At 39.5% G+C, this 19,302-nt stretch overlaps 2 protein-coding genes across 2 annotated transcripts; both read left to right on the forward strand.

Moving 5' to 3' along the window:
* The first annotated feature begins 7,404 nt into the window (after positions 1-7,404).
* Positions 7,405-8,352, forward strand: LOC119254192 (olfactory receptor 1440-like). Its single transcript, XM_037521314.2, has one exon. The coding sequence runs from the start codon at positions 7,405-7,407 to the stop codon at positions 8,350-8,352; it is 948 nt and encodes a 315-aa protein (XP_037377211.1).
* A 6,659-nt stretch (positions 8,353-15,011) lies between these two features.
* On the forward strand, positions 15,012-15,950 carry LOC119254194 (olfactory receptor 1440-like). The gene has a single exon (XM_037521315.2). The coding sequence runs from the start codon at positions 15,012-15,014 to the stop codon at positions 15,948-15,950; it is 939 nt and encodes a 312-aa protein (XP_037377212.1).
* The last annotated feature ends 3,352 nt before the right edge of the window (positions 15,951-19,302 follow it).

Genomic DNA, 19,302 nt, shown 5'->3' on the forward strand with positions numbered 1-19,302 from the left:
AGTGACCCCAGTGACTGGAAGTCTCTAGGCTAAACTAAGCAAGTGAAATACATTTAACCTTATTCATCCTTGCAGATGCCCTGGCAGAACTGCAAGTGAGGCCTGTCTTAATCCAGGCTTGGTTTAGGACCATGCAAATCCCGTGGTTTCTTTATGTCTTGGCAGTTGACTTTCTTATAACAGCAGTGACCTCACAAAGCTGTTAATGTGTCAATATTATACAAATATAAGCCTTTAGTGCCTCAGTGTTGGACTGTAACATCATCTTTGAGAGCTTCACACTTCAGACATCTTTCTCAAACACCTCATCAACACCACATCTCAAGCAACTCCCAGAGGACTTTGTCCTCAGTCTCAATATACAAGAATTCACACAGATTAGATTCACGGACAAAAGAACACATTTTATACTAAAAAGGAAAATAAAATCATATACCTCCCTATGTGGTCAAGACTTGCAGTATCGTTAAGAAAAAAATATTCCTTTTAAAGAGATATGAAAAATCTTCAGATGTTGGAATTTTCAACAAAGAGAACACGCAGCTAGGAATAGTTAGGGGAAAACACAGACTAAATCTCCCCCGGAAAGAGTGGGGAGCTCTGCATGTGAAGAATGGGGGGGGGGTCCAAAGGAAAAGGTCTGGCATATTCATACAGTATTTGGCCATAATAAAGAGAGTACCTACACAGGCTGTAGCACAGATGAGCCCTGAGAACATGCTAAGTGACTCAGTCACAAAGGACTGGACACTATATGATTCCATTGAAGTGAGATCTTCAGCTTAGGCAGCTCTGCAGAGACAGAAAGCAGGTCAGCGGTTGCCTAAGGCTGAGGTGTGCAAAGGAATGGGGAATGACCCTTAGGGTCTAGAGTTTCTTCGGTGAAAATATTCTTAACTGTGGTAATGGTTGCAAAACTCATGACTATACTAAAAACCACTGAACAGCACATTTCCAGAGGATCAATTTTATAATAGGTGAAGGATGGCTCATTACAAATTTTTTTAAAAAGAAAGAGATTGGGAAGTATCTAGTCCTAGGTAACATTCTTGGGAAGGCACCATTTCTGTGACAGGTATTCTTTAGGCATGTGGTCATAAACAGACAAAGAAAGTGACCCATGGAAATGACAGTGTCTAATAAAATGTTTTTAAAAATTCATCATTTAAATTTATTAAAAAATAAATCACTCAGCCATCTCTGTGCCTTGTAATTTATAGTCATCATTCAAGTAAATAGGAAAGAAGCTGCTCTTCTTTACACCAACAGAAGAGGGCGTGATAACTCCAAGACGCTTTCCAGAACGTGAAGGACCTTCTTGCAGAAGAGACAGATGCCCTTTTCTGATGTGGGCACCAGCTCAGCACTCAGTCAGTAAAGCAATGATTGGCTGGTACTGCCAGGCCCCCAGCAATCCCTCCCACTGCGTTATGCTCTGGCAGGTTCCAGAGAGTATCACTCACCAACAAGACACTCACCAACAAGACACATTACTGGATAACCCCATGTTCTTGGGGCATAACTGAGCCAAAAGAGGAATTGAAGAGGAGGAAAGGGGCAGCCCCTTTGGTAAGAAGTAGAAATAAAGAGATTTTGGGCATTTGGGTTGTTTCCAAAGCCTAGCTATTGTAAACAGTGCTGCTATAAACATAGGGGTGCAGGTGCGCTTTGGAAGTAATGTTTCTGTGTTCTTTGGGTAAATACTAGGAGTGGAATTGCTGGATCATATGGAAGCTCTATCTTTAGTAGTTTGAGTGGGGGTGGTGAGGAGAACAGGGATTAGGGTCAAAATAAGGGGGGGGGGCGGGTCTGTATAGGGAATATAACCAAAATGAAAATGCATACATTGTGCAAAAATGAAAATGGTGTAAGAATGATATAAAATAAAATATATTAAGTTAAAAAAGAAATAAGGAGATTCACCATAGGTTTCCTTGAAATGGTCATTTCTCTCTCTTATTTTTAATTTAAAATAAGGCTGCCCACTCCTGGGTGCCACACTTCCTGCTTTCCCCTAATAACTATGCCAGAGTAGACTAGTTGCTAATTTTTAAGTTGTAACCTGGCCAGAAGGGGTCCCCAGATTTACCCTCAATCTTCTAAGCATATGGATTCTCACACCCGACTTGCTCTTATGTTTGAAGAGCTACCAAGCTCTACCAAGCTCACCCATCTGTCTCCAGTGAGTCACACCAGACTCGGTGGGGATATACTGTATCTGTGCAAACTTTGTAAAAATGACCTAGTCCCTTTGGCACATCTGATCCTTTTGGGTAAAAGTTCAGCATGAATCAGGGGGCAAGTGAAGAAAAAATGAAGTTACACCTTCTGATGTGAGCTTTTATACTTTTGGGTAATGTAGTCATGTAATATTCATCCTCTATCCCTGTCTATTTTAAAATGAAAGTAGATTTTCCTTCCTTTTCTAAGGTCTTAGCCTTATTTTGTTGAATCTCTAAGTTATTTGGAGGAAAACAGAATCTTTTTGCAGTGGATGTTCTTACTCAATACCAATGTCTATTTCTTTATGTGATTGTCTTTAAAAGATTCAGTTTTCCAGAAAAAAAGAGAGAAATTTGTGATATTTATTCTTTAACATTTAAGTTTTTCTTGTTATTGTAAATTTTTTTTATTTTTTCTGATTGTCAATGATATTTAAAATGTTTTTATTTTGAAATGCTAAATTAACACATGCTGTGATTACAATGAGACATAATGAGGTTAAATCTTGTTAGAATTTCATTAACCAGTAGAGGGAGGCACATCACAAGAATCTATAGTAAAATAACTGAGAAAGTAACCTGTGTAGAGTGTGAGAGTCTGACTAGTGACCGTAAGGATACCGACTTGTGTGTTTCTATACATGAGCATTTAGTCTTGGTGAAAGCTGATGCTGAGCCCCTCATCTTACAATGAGAAGAAGGAAGCTCAGCTCACAGTTGCAGAAGTGACCCAGCAAATGAATGAGGGACAAGGTGTGCTGCCCACAGCATGGCCCAAGGGCATAGAATGTCACCACCCTCCCTCTTACTCCAGATAAGATGTTTTGGTCCCCAAAGCTGCCATTTCAGCTGGGATTCTCTTTTTAGATGTCTTGATGTGCTTGTTTTAGAAGCTAACTCCATGGACCCAGGAGCTCTACCTTTCCTCATCCTAAAGATTCACCACCTCTGAGTCCATTTTGTCTTTGGAGAAGTACAGAAATGCTATGACTATAAGAAAATCTTTCCTTAACCTTGATAAAATATAAAAATAAATCCTATGGAGGGGGAAGCATAAGGAAGTACAGTAAAATTCAAAAATCATGTTGATTTCATCTTGTTAGTTTAAAATTAAGTAAAATTAAAAAATCAAAGCAAAAAAAAAAAAAAGCTGGTAATTATACACAATGCAATGTGATACTACTCAGTGATAAAAAATGATGAGTTCTTGGGGCCTCCCTGTTGCGCAAGGGGTTAAGAACCACATATGAAGCAATCCACAGCCTCTGCAGCACCATTTCCATACCCAGTTGGCCAGGGAGCAACCCACATGGCACAGCAGACCTCTCCTGTCTCCCCCGCTGCTTCCCTCAGCAGTGTGTTTCAGTCAGTCTGCCTGTTCTGTTCCCCACTTGTCTCTGGTGAATCCTCTCACCCCCGCATCTCTGGCTGTACCCCAGCACTTGTATGCATAAATAAATAAATCTTTAGAAAATATTTTCTAAACTTGAAGGATTCATACAGTGAAAGTGGAATTAGCAGGGGAAATCTCTTACATGTTCCTGCTGTCATTACACTGGAGGACAATTACCTGGACAGGGTAATTAACTCTCCTCGCTTCACCTCGGATCCCAAGGAGGCATTTAAGCAAACTGCAGGTGAAGGCTCTCTCTTCTCATGGCTGACTGGGCACTGAGCAGCCAAAGCAGAGCTGGAGGCCGAAGATCCTCCCAGAGGAAGGCTTTAAAGATGTCTGAATGTAAGTGTTCCATCACTTTCCTGGGTACCTGGAGCACAGGATGGCCCTGGAGCACTGGGGGGCCAGGGCATGTGCCCAGAATTCCCGCATTCCCATGGAGTCCACAGCCATCGGCGTCCCTCCTTCCCGACCTCCTTCCACATCTGTCTGAGGTTTGTGGTCCACGGTGGCCCAAGATGGCGTCGCAATGGCTCTTGATCAACCGGACCCTGAGAGGGAACCTCCCTCTTCCACTTAGCCTGGTCCCTCCACCCTCCTCCTGTCTTCTCCCAGTGCTGCAGACACGAGCAAAGCTCAGGTCCTTTCTGGTGGGAAGTAGACTATTTCCCCCAGTAAAGAATTGTAACGAAAACAAAGGTGTACAGTTAAGGGAGTGATAGTTTGAATTCAGGAGCTTGCTATTGTAAGGAGAGTTCGGGGTGATTTCAAATTCCAAAATAATTTTACTTTGTACATTTTATGCACAATAGGTTGTGACCCTGTGTGATTTCATTTACTATGTCAATATCCTCCACCACCAGGCTCATGCTGTCAAAAGATTGATTATCCAGAGCTGAGTTTATTAAGAAATAATGAGCTAATTTAATATGATTCAACCAATATTTTCGACTCTAGTTGCCATTCACTTAGTATTATGTTCAGTGTAGGAATTTTGAAGTTACTAAACTGGGTTAAAAATCTCAGCTCTGTCACTCACCAGCTGCCTGACCTCTGACAAGGTCGGTGCTCCCCTTGTGCCTCAGTTTCTCCATACATATATTAAGACAAACATGGCCAATTGTGTGAGAATAATGAGATGTGTGAATGAGATTGTGTGAATTGTTGAGGATTGTGCCTGAGCTTAACCATAAAATGACCTACTCAATTAAAAAGTAGTCTTCAGCAACTATAGACCAGACACACACTACAGTAGGGGAGGGGGGGAGGTGGAAAAGAGGGATTAGGGTCAGAAAAAGGGGGTGGGAATTGTATGGGGAATATAACCAAAATGAAAATGCATACATTATGCAAAAATGAAAAATAATGTAAGCATTATATAAAATAAAATATTTTATTAAAAAAAAGTAGTCTTCGGTGATACCAACCACTTAATTTGCTTGATTGTTGATCCTGAATAGACCAGTTTTCTTGAGTTTTTAGAAAAATGGCTTCACAGTTCCAAAATGTTTTCATTGATCCTATGTAGCTTTCTGAAATGCTGGTAATTTTTTACTTGGAGGCATTTGATACTAGATGGACACCCAGAGAGAACAAGACTTCCAAACTTACCAAATTATAATAAAAGTGAGAGTAGAAATACAATGTGTTGATGACCACACAAAATTTTCATATTCAAAATAAGACAATGCTCAATTTATTGATAATATTATTGACCACATTTTATGAGTTTAAAATGCATGTAATCATTGTATCATAAAGTGGCAGAAAAATATTTTATAAAAATATTTAGAATATTTCCTAGAAGGACTTTTTTTTTAAGATTTATTTATTTATTTATACATGCACTGGGTACAGTCAGAAGCACAGGAGGGTGAGAGAATTCACCAGAGCCAGAGCAGAGAGCAGAAGGAGAAGTGCACTGCTGGGGGGGGGGAGGTCAGGAGAGGTCTGTGGGCCATGTGGGACACTCACCAGGGGGGCCGGGAATCAAACCTGTGCTGCAGTGGCTGCGGGAAGCTTTGCAACCCAACGCTCAACCGCTGGGCTACCGGGAAGGCCCCTAGAAGGACATTTCTTAAAAAGTTATTGCATCCACAATAGCAGCACTGTTTACAATAGCTAAGCTTTGGGAACAACCCAAATGCCCAAAAATAGATGACTGGATCAAGAAGATGTGGTCCATATACACCATGGAATATTACTCAGCATTCAAAAAAGATAAACACATGCCATTTGCAGCAACATGGATGGCACTGGAAGGGATCATGCTCAGCGAAATAAGCCAGAAAGAAAAAGAAAAATACCGGATGGTCTCACTCATAGCAGGAATCTAGAAAACTTAAATAAGGGACCAGGAAAATGAGTAACTATAAGAAAGTGAAAATCAAAATCAACAAACAACTATGAACCAGAGACACTCTATGGAGTGTGGGGGCGGGGGGGGAGAGGATTGGGGTCAAAATATGGGGAATATAAAAATAAAATTTATTTAAAAATAAAAACAAAATGTCCTTTGAGAAAAAAAAATTCTCCTTAAAAAAAAAAAAGTTATTACATCCAAAGCTATGAACATTTTTATTACCTGTTGTCAAAAAGAGACATTATAAATATTTAAGAAAGCATGTTTTAAAATATTTTAAATGTTGGGGAAATAGCTCATAGCTTCTATTTGCTGAGCTTCTGGGATTAGATGACCTATTATGATTTTTTGATTAAAAGGTCTTGTGAATTTTATATGGTAGGAACATTACTATATCACAATTCATTTTATTATTGTGCCTTGTGTTTATTGTGTATTTGAGTTTGAAGCAAAATGTAGTCATGGAAAATATACATTAGAGTGTGCTGCTGCCTATCATTTATTGGCAAATTATAATATAAGCAATTATGAAATGTTATATAAGATTATTAATGACACATGCCTGACAGATTAAAACTTGAGCAGATGAAATCTCTTCATCATAGAAGTGAGTTTAATCCATGGAGAAATCATATTATTAACTGTGGACAAGTGACAATATGTGCAAAAATCTTCCAAAAATTGAAAAGGTATATATGAAAATGTAGGAAAGAGTCTGTGAAATTGTGTCAAGAAATCTTTTTCAGTATGCCAGATTAGGAACCAAAAATGTCACAGTAAGATCACTACCAAACAATAAAGGAAATCTGTATAGAAAATACTGATAAAGAATATTGATAATAAATAACAAGCTTGGAAAAGATTAGGAAGATCTATGAAGGAGAAGAGTTATGATATCTGCTATGTAAAAAGCTCCAACAACAAATAATAAACAATGTTCTCGACAAATGGGGAAAAATATATGTGAGCAAGTCAGTAAAGTAAGTGCAAATAAGGAAATAATGAAATGATATTTTTACCTACAAGATTGTCAAGATTAAAGCTAAATAATTCCAGGCAGTGTTGATAATGGGATGCCAAGGGATACTGTCATAAAAATCTTGGTATTTGTGTAAATTGGTACCAATTTTTAGAAAACATATTGGCTACATCTGTGTGTGTGTATGTGTGTGTGTGTGTGTACACAATTGCATGGGTGCAAAAATAAATTCCCGAATGTTAAGTGTAGTTGGGAAATAGGATTCCCAATGATTTTTAAAATTGCTTTTATAATAGTTTATATTGTTTTAAAATATTATCCATACCTATGGGTTAAGTTTTTGTTCCAAAACATGAAACTATGTTGAAAACAAATAATTTGCATGAATTTAAATAATTAATAATTAGCTCAGGCTGTTTCTGCAGATTGAAGAAATTGCAAGACAATGGCTGGAGGAAGGAACAGTACAACAGTCACCAAATTCATCCTTTTAGGTTTCTCAGATTTCCCCAAGCTCAAAATTACTCTCTTCATAGTTTTCATGGGGTTTTACCTCTTAGCAGTGACCTGGAACCTGAGCCTCATCACCGTGATTAGGATGGACTCCCACCTACATACACCCATGTACTTTTTCCTCAGCAACTTATCCTTTCTAGATTTGTGCTGTGTTACCTGCACAGCCCCTAAAATGCTCTCAGAATTCTTCAAGAAGCAGACAACCATCTCCTTTATGGGGTGTACTGTGCAATATTTCTTCCTTGCCATCCTGGATCTGACTGAGTGCTGTTTTCTAGCAGCCATGGCTTATGATCGCTATGCCGCCATTTGCAATCCTCTGCTCTATGCTGCCATCATGTCTCCAACTCTCTGTGTGCAGATGGTGGTTGGATCCTATATATCTGGTCTCTTTGGAGCAACAATCCAACTGTGTGCTTTACTTCAGCTTGATTTCTGTGGCCCCAATGTCATCAACCATTTTTTCTGTGACATGCCTCAATTATTAGTTCTAGCCTGCTCTGAAACCTTTTCCCTCCAAGTCATAAAATATGTGTTAGCAGTGATCTTTGGTGTGCTATCTGTCTTAGTCATCGTGATATCTTATGTTTATATTGTTGCCACCATTCTGAGAATCAGCTCAGCTGAAGGCAGGTCCAAGATGTTCAGTACATGTGCTTCTCACCTGACGGCAGTGACCTTTTTCTTTGGATCAGGACTTTTTGTCTATATGCACCCTACCACAAATAAATCTGTAGGCTATGACAAGATGGTCTCAATCTTCTATACAGTGGTGGTCCCCATGCTGAACCCATTGATCTACAGTCTGAGGAACAAGGAAATCAAAGATGCCTTGAAGAGGTGTAAGAAGAGGACATTTTCCCATTGCCACAGGTAATTAAGTGTCAGGTGGGCTAGTGACCCCAGTGACTGGAAGTCTCTAGGCTAAACTAAGCAAGTGAAATACATTTAACCTTATTCATCCTTGCAGATGCCCTAGCAGAACTGCAAGTGAGACCTATCTTAATCCAGGCTTGGTTTAGGACCATGCAAATCCCATGGTTTCTTTGTGTCTTGGCAGTTGACTTTCTTACACCAGCAGTGTCCTCACAAAGCTGTTAATGTGTCAATATTATACTAATATAAGCCTTTAGTGCCACAGTGTTGGATGATACCATAGTCTTTCAGAGCTTCACACTGCAGACATCTTTCTCAAACACCTCATCAACACCACATCTCAAGCAACTCCCAGAGGACTTTGTCCTCAGTGTCAATAAGCAGGAATTCCCACAGATTAGATTCAAGGACAAAAGAACACAGTTTATACTAAAATAAAATCACACATCTCCCTGTGAGTTCAGGTCCCCATAGAATCATTAAGGAAAAAATAATCCTTGTAAAGAGATATGAAAAATCTTCAGACGTTGGATTTTTCAACAAAGAACACTACAGCTGGAAATAGTCATGGGAAAACACAGAATACATCTCCCACAGAAAGAGCGGGAAGCTCTGCAAGTGAAGAATGGGGAGGGTCAAAAGGAAAAGGTCTGGCATATTCACACAGTATTTGGCCATAAAAAACAAACAAAGTACCTACATAGGCTATAGCACAGATGAGCCCTGAGAACATGCTTAGTGACTCAGTCACAAAGGACTGGACACTATATGATTCCATTAACTTGAGATCTTCAGCTTAAGAACCTCTGCAGAGACAGAAAGTAGGTCAGCGGTTGCCTAAGGCTGAGGTGTGCAAAGGATGGGGAATGACCCCTTAGGGTCTAGAGTTTCTTTAGTTGAAAATATTCTTAATTGTGGTAATGGTTGCAAAACTCATGACTATCCTAAACACCACTGAACAGCACATTTCCAGAGAATCAATTTTATAATAGGTGAAGGATGGCTCAATACAAATTTTTTTAAAAAAGAAAGAGACTGGGAAGTATCTAGTCCTAGGTAACATTCTTGGGAAGGCACCATTTCTGTAACTGCTGTTCTTTAGGCATGTGGAAATGAAAGAGACAAAGAAAGTGACCCATGGAAATGACAGTGTCTAAGAAAATGTGTTTAAATTTTTATTATTTTGAATTTATTAAAAATTAATCACTCAGCCATCTCTGTGCCTTGTAATTTATAAAGTCATCATCAAGTAAATAGGAAAGAAGCTGCTCTTCTTTACACCAACAGAAGAGGGCGCGCTAACTCCAAGACGCTTTTAAGAACATGAAGGACCTTCTTGCAGAAGAGTCAGATGCCCTTGTCTGGTGTGGGCATCAGCTCAGCACTCAGTCCGGTAGAGCAATGATTGGCTGGTACTGCCAGGCTCCCAGCAACCCTTCCCCACCGCTTTGCGCTCTGGCAGGGTCTGGAGAGATGGATGTATCACTCACCAACAAGACACATTACTGATAACTTCTTGTTCTGGGACAGAACTGAGCCAAAGGAGGAATTGAAGAGAAGTAAAGGGGCAGCCCCTTTGGTAAGAAGTAGAAGTAAAGAGATTCACCATAGGTTTCCTTAAAATGGTCATTTCTCTCTCTTATCTTTAATTTAAAATAAGGCTGACCACTCCTGGGTGCCACACTTCCTGCTTTCCCCTAATAACTATGCCGAGTAGACTAGTAGCTAAATTTTAAGTTGTAACCTGGCCAGAGGGGGCCCCCAGATTCACCCTCAATCTTCTAAGCATATGGATTCTCACACCCGACTTGCTCTTATGTTTGAAGAGCTACCAAGCTCTACCAAGCTCACCCATCTGTCTCCAGTGAGTCACACCAGACTTGGTGGGGATATACTGTATCTGTGCAAACTTTGTAAAAATGACCTAGTCCCTTTGGCACATCTGATCCTTTTGGGTAAAAGTTCAGCATGAATCAGGGGGCAAGTGAAGAAAGAATGAGGTTACACCTTCTGATGTGAGCTTTTGTATTTTTGGGTAATGTAGTCATGTAATATTCATCCTCTATCCCTGGCTTTTTTTAAATGAAAGTAGATTTTCCTTCCTTTTCTAAGGTCTTACTTAGCCTTATTTTGTTGAATCTCTAAGTTATTTGGAGGAAAACAGAATCTTTTTGCAGTGGATGTTCTTACTCGAAACCAATGTTTATTTCTTTATATGATTGTCTTCAAAAAGATTCAGTGATTTCCAGCAAAAAAAAGGGAGACTATTGTGATATTTATTCTTTGCCATTTAAGTTTTTCTTGTTATTGTAAATTTTTTTCTGTGATTGTCAATGATGTATAAAATGTTTTTATTTTAAAATGCTTAATTAACCCATAAGGTGGCATATAAAATGGGATATTCAAATAGATAGATAGATAGATAGAAAGATAGATAGATAATTACAATGAAACACCACGGGGTTAAATCTTGTTAGAATTTCATTAACCAGTAGAGGGAGGCACATCCCAAGAATCTATAGTAAAATAACTGAGAAAGTAATCTGTGTAGAGTGTTAGAGTCTAACTACTGACTGTAAGGATACTGAATTGTGTATTTCTATACCTGAGCATTTAGTCTTGGTGAAAGCTGATGCTGAACCCCTCATCTTACAATGAGAAGAAGGAAGCTCAGCTCACACTTGCAGAAGTGACCCAGCAAATGAATGAGGACAAGGTGTGCTGCCCGCAGCATGGCCCAAGGGCACAGATGTCACCACCCTCCCTCTTACTCCAGATAAGATGTTTTGGTCCCCAAAGCTGCCATTTCAGCTGGGACTCTCTTTTTAGATGTCTTGATGTGCTTGTTTTAGAGGCTAACTCCATGGACCGAGGAGCTATACCTTTCTTCATCCTAAAGATTCACCAACTCTGCGTCCATTTTGTCTTTAGAGAAGGACAGAAACATTATAAGAAAATCTTTCCTTAACCTTGATGAAATATTAAAAAAAAATCCTATGGAGGAGGAAGCATAAGGATGTGTGGTAAAATTCAATATTCATCTTGACTTCATTCCCTTAGCTTAAAATGAAGTGTAATAAAAAAATTTTTAAAGCAAATAAAAGTGGTAATTGTACACCATGCAATGTGATATTAGTGATAAAAAATGATGAGTTCTTGGGGCCTCCCTGGTGGCTCAAGGGGTTAAGCACCACACTATGAAGCAATCCACAGCCTCTGCAGCACCAGTTCCATACCCAGCTGGCCAGGGAGCAAGCCACATGGTGCAGCAGACCTCTCCTGTCTCCCCTGCTGCTCCCCTCAGCAGTATACTTCGGTTAATCTGCCTGTTTTTTCCCCACTTGTCTCTGGGGAATCCTCTCACCCTGGCATCTCTGGCCTGTACCCCAGAACTTGTATGCATAAATAAATAAATATTTTAAATTTTTTTCTAAACTTGAAGTGAAAGTGGAAATCAGCAGGGGAAATCTCTTACATGTTCCTGCTGTCATTACACTAGAGGACAATTACCTGGACAGGGTAATTAACTCTCCTCGCTTCACCGCGGATCCCAAGGAGGCATTTAAGTGAACTGCAGGTGCAGGCGTCTCTCTTCTCACGGCTGACTGGGCACTGAGCAGCCAAAGCAGAATTTGGAGGTGGAAGATCCTCCCAGAGGACGGCTTTAAAGATGGCTGAATGTAAGTATTCCATCACTTTCCTGGGTGCCTGGAGCACAGGATGGCCCTGGAGCACTGGGGGGCAAGGGTATGTGCCCAGTATTCCCGCACTCCCATGGAGTCCACAGCCATCGGCGTCCCTCCTTCCCAACCTCCTTCCACATCTGTCTGAGGTTTGTGGTCCACGGAGGCCCAAGATGGCGTCGCAATGGCTCTTGATCACCAGGACCCTGAGAGGGAACCTCCCTCTTCCACTTAGCCTGGTCCCTCCACCCTCCTCCTGTCTTCTCCCGGTGCCACAGACACGAGCAAAGCTCAGGTCTTTTCTGGTGGGAAGTAGAATATTTCCCCCAGTAAAGAATTTTAACGAAAACAAAGGTGTACATTTAAGGGAGTGATAGTTTGAATTCTGGAGCTTGCTATTGTAAGGAGAGTTCGGGGTGATACAGATTCCAAAATAATCTTACTTTGTACATTTTATGCACAATAGGTTGTGACCCTGTGTGATTTCATTTACTATGTCAATATCCTCCACCACCAGGCTCATGCTGTCAAAAGATTGATTATCCAGAGCTGAGTTTATTAAGAAATAATGGACTAATTTAATATGATTCAATCAATATTTTCTACTCTAGTTGCCATTCACTTAATATTATGTTCAGTGCAGGAATTTTGAAGTTACTAAACTGGGTTAAAAATCTCGGCCTGTCACTCACCTGCCTGACCTCTGACAAGGTCGGTGCTCGCCTCGTGCCTCAGTTTCTCCATACGTATATTAAGTCAAACATGGCCGATTGTGTGAGAATAATGAGATGTGTGAATGAGATTGTGTGAATTGTTGAGGATTGTGCCTGAGCTTAACCATAAAATGACCTACTCAATTAAAAAGTAGTCTTCAGCAACTATAGACCAGACACACACTACAGAGTTGGGGGGTGGGAGGAAAAGAGGGATTAGGGTCAGAAAAAGGGGGTGGGAATTGTATGGGGAATATAACCAAAATGAAAATGCATACATTATGCAAAAATGAAAAATAATGTAAGCATTATATAAAATAAAATATTTTATTAAAAAAAGTAGTCTTCGGTGATACCATCCACTTAATTTGCTTGATTGTTGATCCTGGATAGACGAGTTTTCTTGAGTTTTGAGAAAAATGGCTTCACAGTTCCAAAATATTTTCATTGATCCTATGTAGCTTTCTGAAATGCTGGTAATTTTTTACTGGAGGCATTTGATACTGGATGGACACCCAGAGAGAACAGGATTTCCAAACCTACCAAATTATAATAAAAGTGAGAGTAGAAATAAAATGTGTTGATGACCACACAAAATTTTCATATTCAAAATAAGACAATGCTCAATTTATTGTTAATATAATTGACCACATTTTATGAGTTTAAAATGCATGTAATCATTGTATCATAAAGTGGCAGAAAAATATTTTATAAAAATATTGAGAATATTTCCTAGAAGGACTTTTTTTTTAAGATTTATTTATTTATTTATACACACACTGGGTATAGTCAGAAGCACAGGAGGGTGAGAGAATTCACCAGAGCCAGAGCAGGGAACAGAACGACGAAGTACACTGTTAAGGGGAGCAGTGGGGGTCAGGAGAGGTCTGCATGCCATGTGGGACTTTCGCCCGCAGGCTGGGGATCAACCTGCGCTGCAGTGGCTGCAGGCAGCTTCACAACCCAACGCTCAACCGCTGGGCCAACAGGGAGGCCCCTCAGAAGGACATTTCTTAAAAAGTTATTGCATCAAAAGCTCTGAGCGTTTTTATTACCTGTTGTCAAAAAGAGGCATGATAAATGTTTAAGAAAGTAGCATGTTTTCAAATATTTTAAATGTTGGGGAAATAGATCATAGCTTCTATTTGCTGAGCTTCTAGGATTAGATGACCTATTATAATTTTTTGATTAAAAGGTCTTGTGAATTTTATGTGGTAAGAACATTACTATATCACAATTCATTTTATTATTTTGCCTTGTGTTTATTGTGTATTTGAGTTTGAAGCAAAATGTAGTCATGGAAAATACAGATTATAGTGTGCTGCCTAACAATTTATTGGCAAATGGTAATATAAGCAATTATGAAATGTTACATAAGATCAGAGAGATGACACATGCCTGACAGATTAAAAATTGAGCAGATGAAATATCTTCATCATAGAAGTGACTTTAATCCATGCAGAAATCACATAATTAACTGTGGACAAGTGACAATATGTGCAAAAATCTTCCAAAAATTGAAAAGGTAAATATGAAAATGTAGGAAAGAGTCTGTGAAATTGTGTCAAGAAATCTTTTTCAGTATGCCAGATTAGGAACCAAAAATGTCACAGTAAGTTGACTACCTAACAATAAAGGAAATCTGTATAGCAAAATACAGATAAAGAATATTGATAATAAATAACAAGCTTGGAAAAGATTTAGCAAGATCTATGAAGGAGAAGAGTTATGATACCTGCTATGTAAAAAGCTCCAACAACAAATAATAAACAATGTTCTCAACAAATGGGGAAAAATGTATGTGAGCAAGTCAGTAAAGTAAGTGCAAATAAGGAAATAATGAAATAATATTTTACCAGGGAGAGTGTCAAGATTAAATCTAAATAATTCCAGGCAGTGTTGATAATGGGATGCCAAGGGATATTGTCATAAAAATCTTGGTATTTGTGTAAATTGGTACCAATTTTTAGAAAATAAATTGGCTACATCTGTGTGTGTGTGTGTTTGTCTGTGAGTGTGTGTACACAATTGCATGGGTGCAAAAATAAATTCCCAAATATTAAGAGTAGTTGGCAAATAGGAATCCCAATGATTTTCAAAATTGCTTTTATAATTGTTTATGTTGTTTTAAAAAATTATCCATACCTATGGATTAAGTTTTTGTTTCAAACGTGAAACCTTGTTCAAAACAAATAATTTGCATGAACTTAAATATTTAATAATTAGCTCAGGCTGTTTCTGCAGATTGAAGAAATTGCAAGACAATGGCTGGAGGAAGGAACAGTACAACAGTCACCAAATTCATCCTTTTAGGTTTCTCAGATTTCCCCAAGCTCAAAATTACTCTCTTCATAGTTTTCATGGGCCTTTACCTCTTGGCAGTGATCTGGAACCTGAGCCTCATCACTGTGATTAGAATGGACTCCCACCTACATACACCCATGTACTTTTTCCTCAGCAACTTATCCTTCTTAGATTTGTGCTATGTTACCTGCACAGTCCCTAAAATGCTCTCAGAATTCTTCCAGAAGCAGACAACCATCTCCCTTATGGGGTGTATTGTGCAATACTTCTTCCTCGGCATCCTGGGTCTGACTGAGTGCTGTTTCCTAGCAGCCATGGCTTATGATCGCTATGCCGCCATTTGCAATCCTCTGCTCTATGCTGTCATCATGTCTCCCAGTCTCTGTGTGCAGATGGTGGTTGGATCCTATATATCTGGTCTCTTTGGAGCAACAATCCAACTGTGTGCTTTACTTCAGCTTGATTTCTGTGGCCCCAATGTCATCAACCATTTTTTCTGTGACATGCCTCAATTATTAGCCCTAGCCTGCTCTGAAACCTTTTCCCTCCAAGTCATGAAGTATGTGTTAACAGTGATCTTTGCTCTGCTATCTGTCTTAGTCATCGTGATATCTTACGTTTATATTGTTGCCACCATCCTGAGAATCAGCTCAGCTGAAGGCAGGTCCAAGACGTTCAGTACGTGTGCTTCTCACCTGACAGCAGTGACCTTTTTCTTTGGATCAGCACTCTTTGTCTACATGCACCCCAGCACTCTGCGCTCTGACAAGATGTTCTCAATCTTCTATACAATGGTGGTCCCCATGCTGAACCCATTGATCTACAGTCTGAGGAACAAAGAAATCAAAGATGCCTTGAAGAGGTGTAAGAAGAGGACATTTTCCCATTGTCACAGCTAATTAAGTGTCTGGTGGGCTAGTGACCCCAGTGACTGGAAGTCTCTAGGCTAAACTAAGCAAGTGAAATACATTTAACCTTATTCATCCTAGCAGATGCCCTGGCAGAACTGCAAGTGAGGCCTGTCTTAATCCAGGCTTGGTTTAGGATCATGAAAATCCCGTGGTATCTTTGTGTCTTGGCAGTTGACTTTCTTACACCAGCAGTGACCTCACAAAGCTGTTAATGTGTCATTATTATACTAATATAAGCCTTTAGTGCCTCAGTGTTGGACCATACCATAGTCTTTCAGAGCTTCACACTGCAGACTTCTTTCTCAAACACCTCATCAACACCACATCTCAAGCAACTCCCAGAGGACTTTGTCCTCAGTGTCAATAAGCACAAATTCCCAGATTAGATTCACGGACAAAAGAACACAGTTTATACTAAAATAAAATCGCACATCTCCCTGTGAGGTCAGGTCCCCATAGAATCATTAAGGAAAAAATAATCCTTGTAAAGAGATATGAAAAATCTTCAGACGTTGGAATTTTCAACAAAGAGAACACTACAGCTGGAAATAGTCATGGGAAAACAGAGAATAAATCTCCCACAGAAAGAGCGAGGAGCTCTGCATGTGAAGAATGGGGGGTCAAAAGGAAAAGGTCTGGCATATTCATACAGTATTTTCCATAAAAAAGAAACAAAGTACCTACACAGGCTGTAGCACAGATGAGCCCTGAGGACATGCTAAGTGACTCAGTCACAAAGGACTGGACACTATATGATTCCATTAACTTGAGATCTTCAGCTTAAGAACCTCTGCAGAGACAGAAAGTAGGTCAGCGGTTGCCTAAGGCTGAGGTGTGCAAAGGATGGGGAATGGCCCCTTAGGGTCTAGAGTTTCTTTAGGTGAAAATATTCTTAATTGTGGTAATGGTTGCAAAACTCATGACTATCCTAAACACCACTGAACAGCACATTTCCAGAGAGAATCAATTTTATAATAGGTGAAGGATGGCTCAATACAAATTTTTTTTTTTAAAAGAAAGAGACTGGGAGATATCTAGTCCTAGGTAACATTCTTGGGAAGGCACCATTTCTGTAACTGCTGTTCTTTAGGCAGGTAGAAATGAAAGAGACAAAGAAAGTGACCCATGGAAATGACAGTATCTAAGAAAATGTGTTTAAAATTTTATTATTTTGAATTTATTAAAAATTAAATCACTTAGCCATCTCTGTGCCTTGTAATTTATAAAGTCATCATCAAGTAAATAGGAAAGAAGCTGCTCTTCTTTACACCAACAGAAGAGGGCGCGCTAACTCCAAGACGCTTTTAAGAACATGAAGAGCCTTCTTGCAGAAGAGTCAGATGCCCTTGTCTGGTGTGGGCATCAGCTCAGCACTCAGTCCGGTAGAGCAATGATTGGCTGGTACTGCCAGGCTCCCAGCAACCAGGCTTCCCCATCGCTTTACACTCGGGCAGGGTCAAGAGAGATGGATGTATCACTCACCAACAAGACACATTACTGGATAACTTCTTGTTCTGGGACAGAACTGAGCCAAAGGAGGAATTGAAGAGAAGTAAAGGGGCAGCCCCTTTGGTAAGAAGTAGAAGTAAAGAGATTCACCATAGGTTTCCTTAAAATGGTCATTTCTCTCTCTTATTTTTAATTTAAAATAAGGCTGACCACTCCTGGGTGCCATGCTTCCTGCTTTCCCCTAATAACTATGCCAGAATAGACTAGTTGCTAATTTTTAAGTTGTAACCTGGCCAGAGGGGGCCCCCAGATTCACCCTCAATCTTCTAAGCATATGGATTCTCACACCCGACTTGCTCTTATGTTTGAAGAGCTACCAAGCTCTACCAAGCTCACCCATCTGTCTCCAGTGAGTCACACCAGACTTGGTGGGGATATACTGTATCTGTGCAAACTTTGTAAAAATGACCTAGTCCCTTTGGCACATCTGATCCTTTTGGGTAAAAGTTCAGCATGAATCAGGGGGCAAGTGAAGAAAAAATGAGGTGACACCTTCTGATGTGAGCTTTGATATTTTTGGGTAATGTAGTTATGTAATATTCATCCTCTATCCCTGGCTTTTTTTAAATGAAAGTAGATTTTCTTTCCTTTTTAAGGTCTTAGCCTTATTTTGTTGAATCTCTAAGTTATTTGGAGGAAAACAGAATCTTTTTGCAGTGGATGTTCTTACTCGAAACCAATGTCTATTTCTTTATATGATTGTCTTCAAAAAGATTCAGTGATTTCCAGCAAAACAAGGGGAGACTTTTATGATATTTATTCTTTGCCATTTAAGTTTTTCTTGTTATTGTAAATTCATTATTTTTTTCTGATTGTCAATGATGTATAAAATGTTTTTATTTTGAAATGCTAAATTACCACATGAGGTGGCATATAAAATGGAATAATCAGATAGATAGATGGATAGATAGATAGATAGATAGATAGATAGATCGATAGGTAGAAAGATAGATAGATAGAAAGATAGATAAATAGATAATTACTATGAAGCACCAAAAGTTAAATCTTGTTAGAATTTCAATAACCAGTAGAGGGAGGCACATCCCAAGACTCTAATATAACTGAGAAAGTAACCTGTGTAGAGTGTTAGATTCTGACTAGTGAAGGTAAGGATACTGACTTGTGCATTCCTATACCTGAGCATTTAGTCTTGGTGAAAGCTGATGCTGAACCCCTCATCTTACCATGAGAAGAAGGAAGCTCAGCTCACACTTGCAGAAGTGACCCAGCAAATGAATGAGGACAAGGTGTGCTGCCCGCAGCATGGCCCAAGAGCACAGAATGTCACCACCCTCCCTTACTCCAAATAAGATGTTTTGGTCCCCAAAGCTGCCATTTCAGCTGGGATTCTCTTTTTAGATGTCTTGATGTGCTTGTTTTAGAGGCTAAATCCATGAACCCAAGAGCTATACATTTCCTCATCCTAAAGATTCACCAACTCTGCATCCATTTTGTCTTTAGAGAAGGACAGAAATATTATGACTATAAGAAAATCTTTCCTTAACCTTGATGAAATATTGAAAAAAATCCTATGGAGAAGGAAGCATAAGGATGTATGGTAAAATTCAATATTCATCTTAATTTGTTTCCCTTAGTTTAAAATGAGGTGTAATAAAATAAATTTTAAAGCAAATAAAAGTGGTAATTATACACAATGCAATGTGATACTAGTCAGTGATAAAAAATGATGAGTTCTTGGGGCCTCCCTGGTGGCTCAAGAGGTTAAGCACCGCACTATGAAGCAATCCACAGCCTCTGCAGCACCAGTTCCATACCCAGCTGGCAAGCCACATGGCGCAGCAGACCTCTCCTGTCTCCCCTGCTGCTCCCC

Source organism: Talpa occidentalis, unplaced genomic scaffold (assembly GCF_014898055.3).
Source record: "Talpa occidentalis isolate TD23 unplaced genomic scaffold, MPIMG_talOcc4v2.1 talOcc4.3, whole genome shotgun sequence".
Classification (NCBI taxonomy): Eukaryota; Metazoa; Chordata; class Mammalia; order Eulipotyphla; family Talpidae; genus Talpa; species Talpa occidentalis.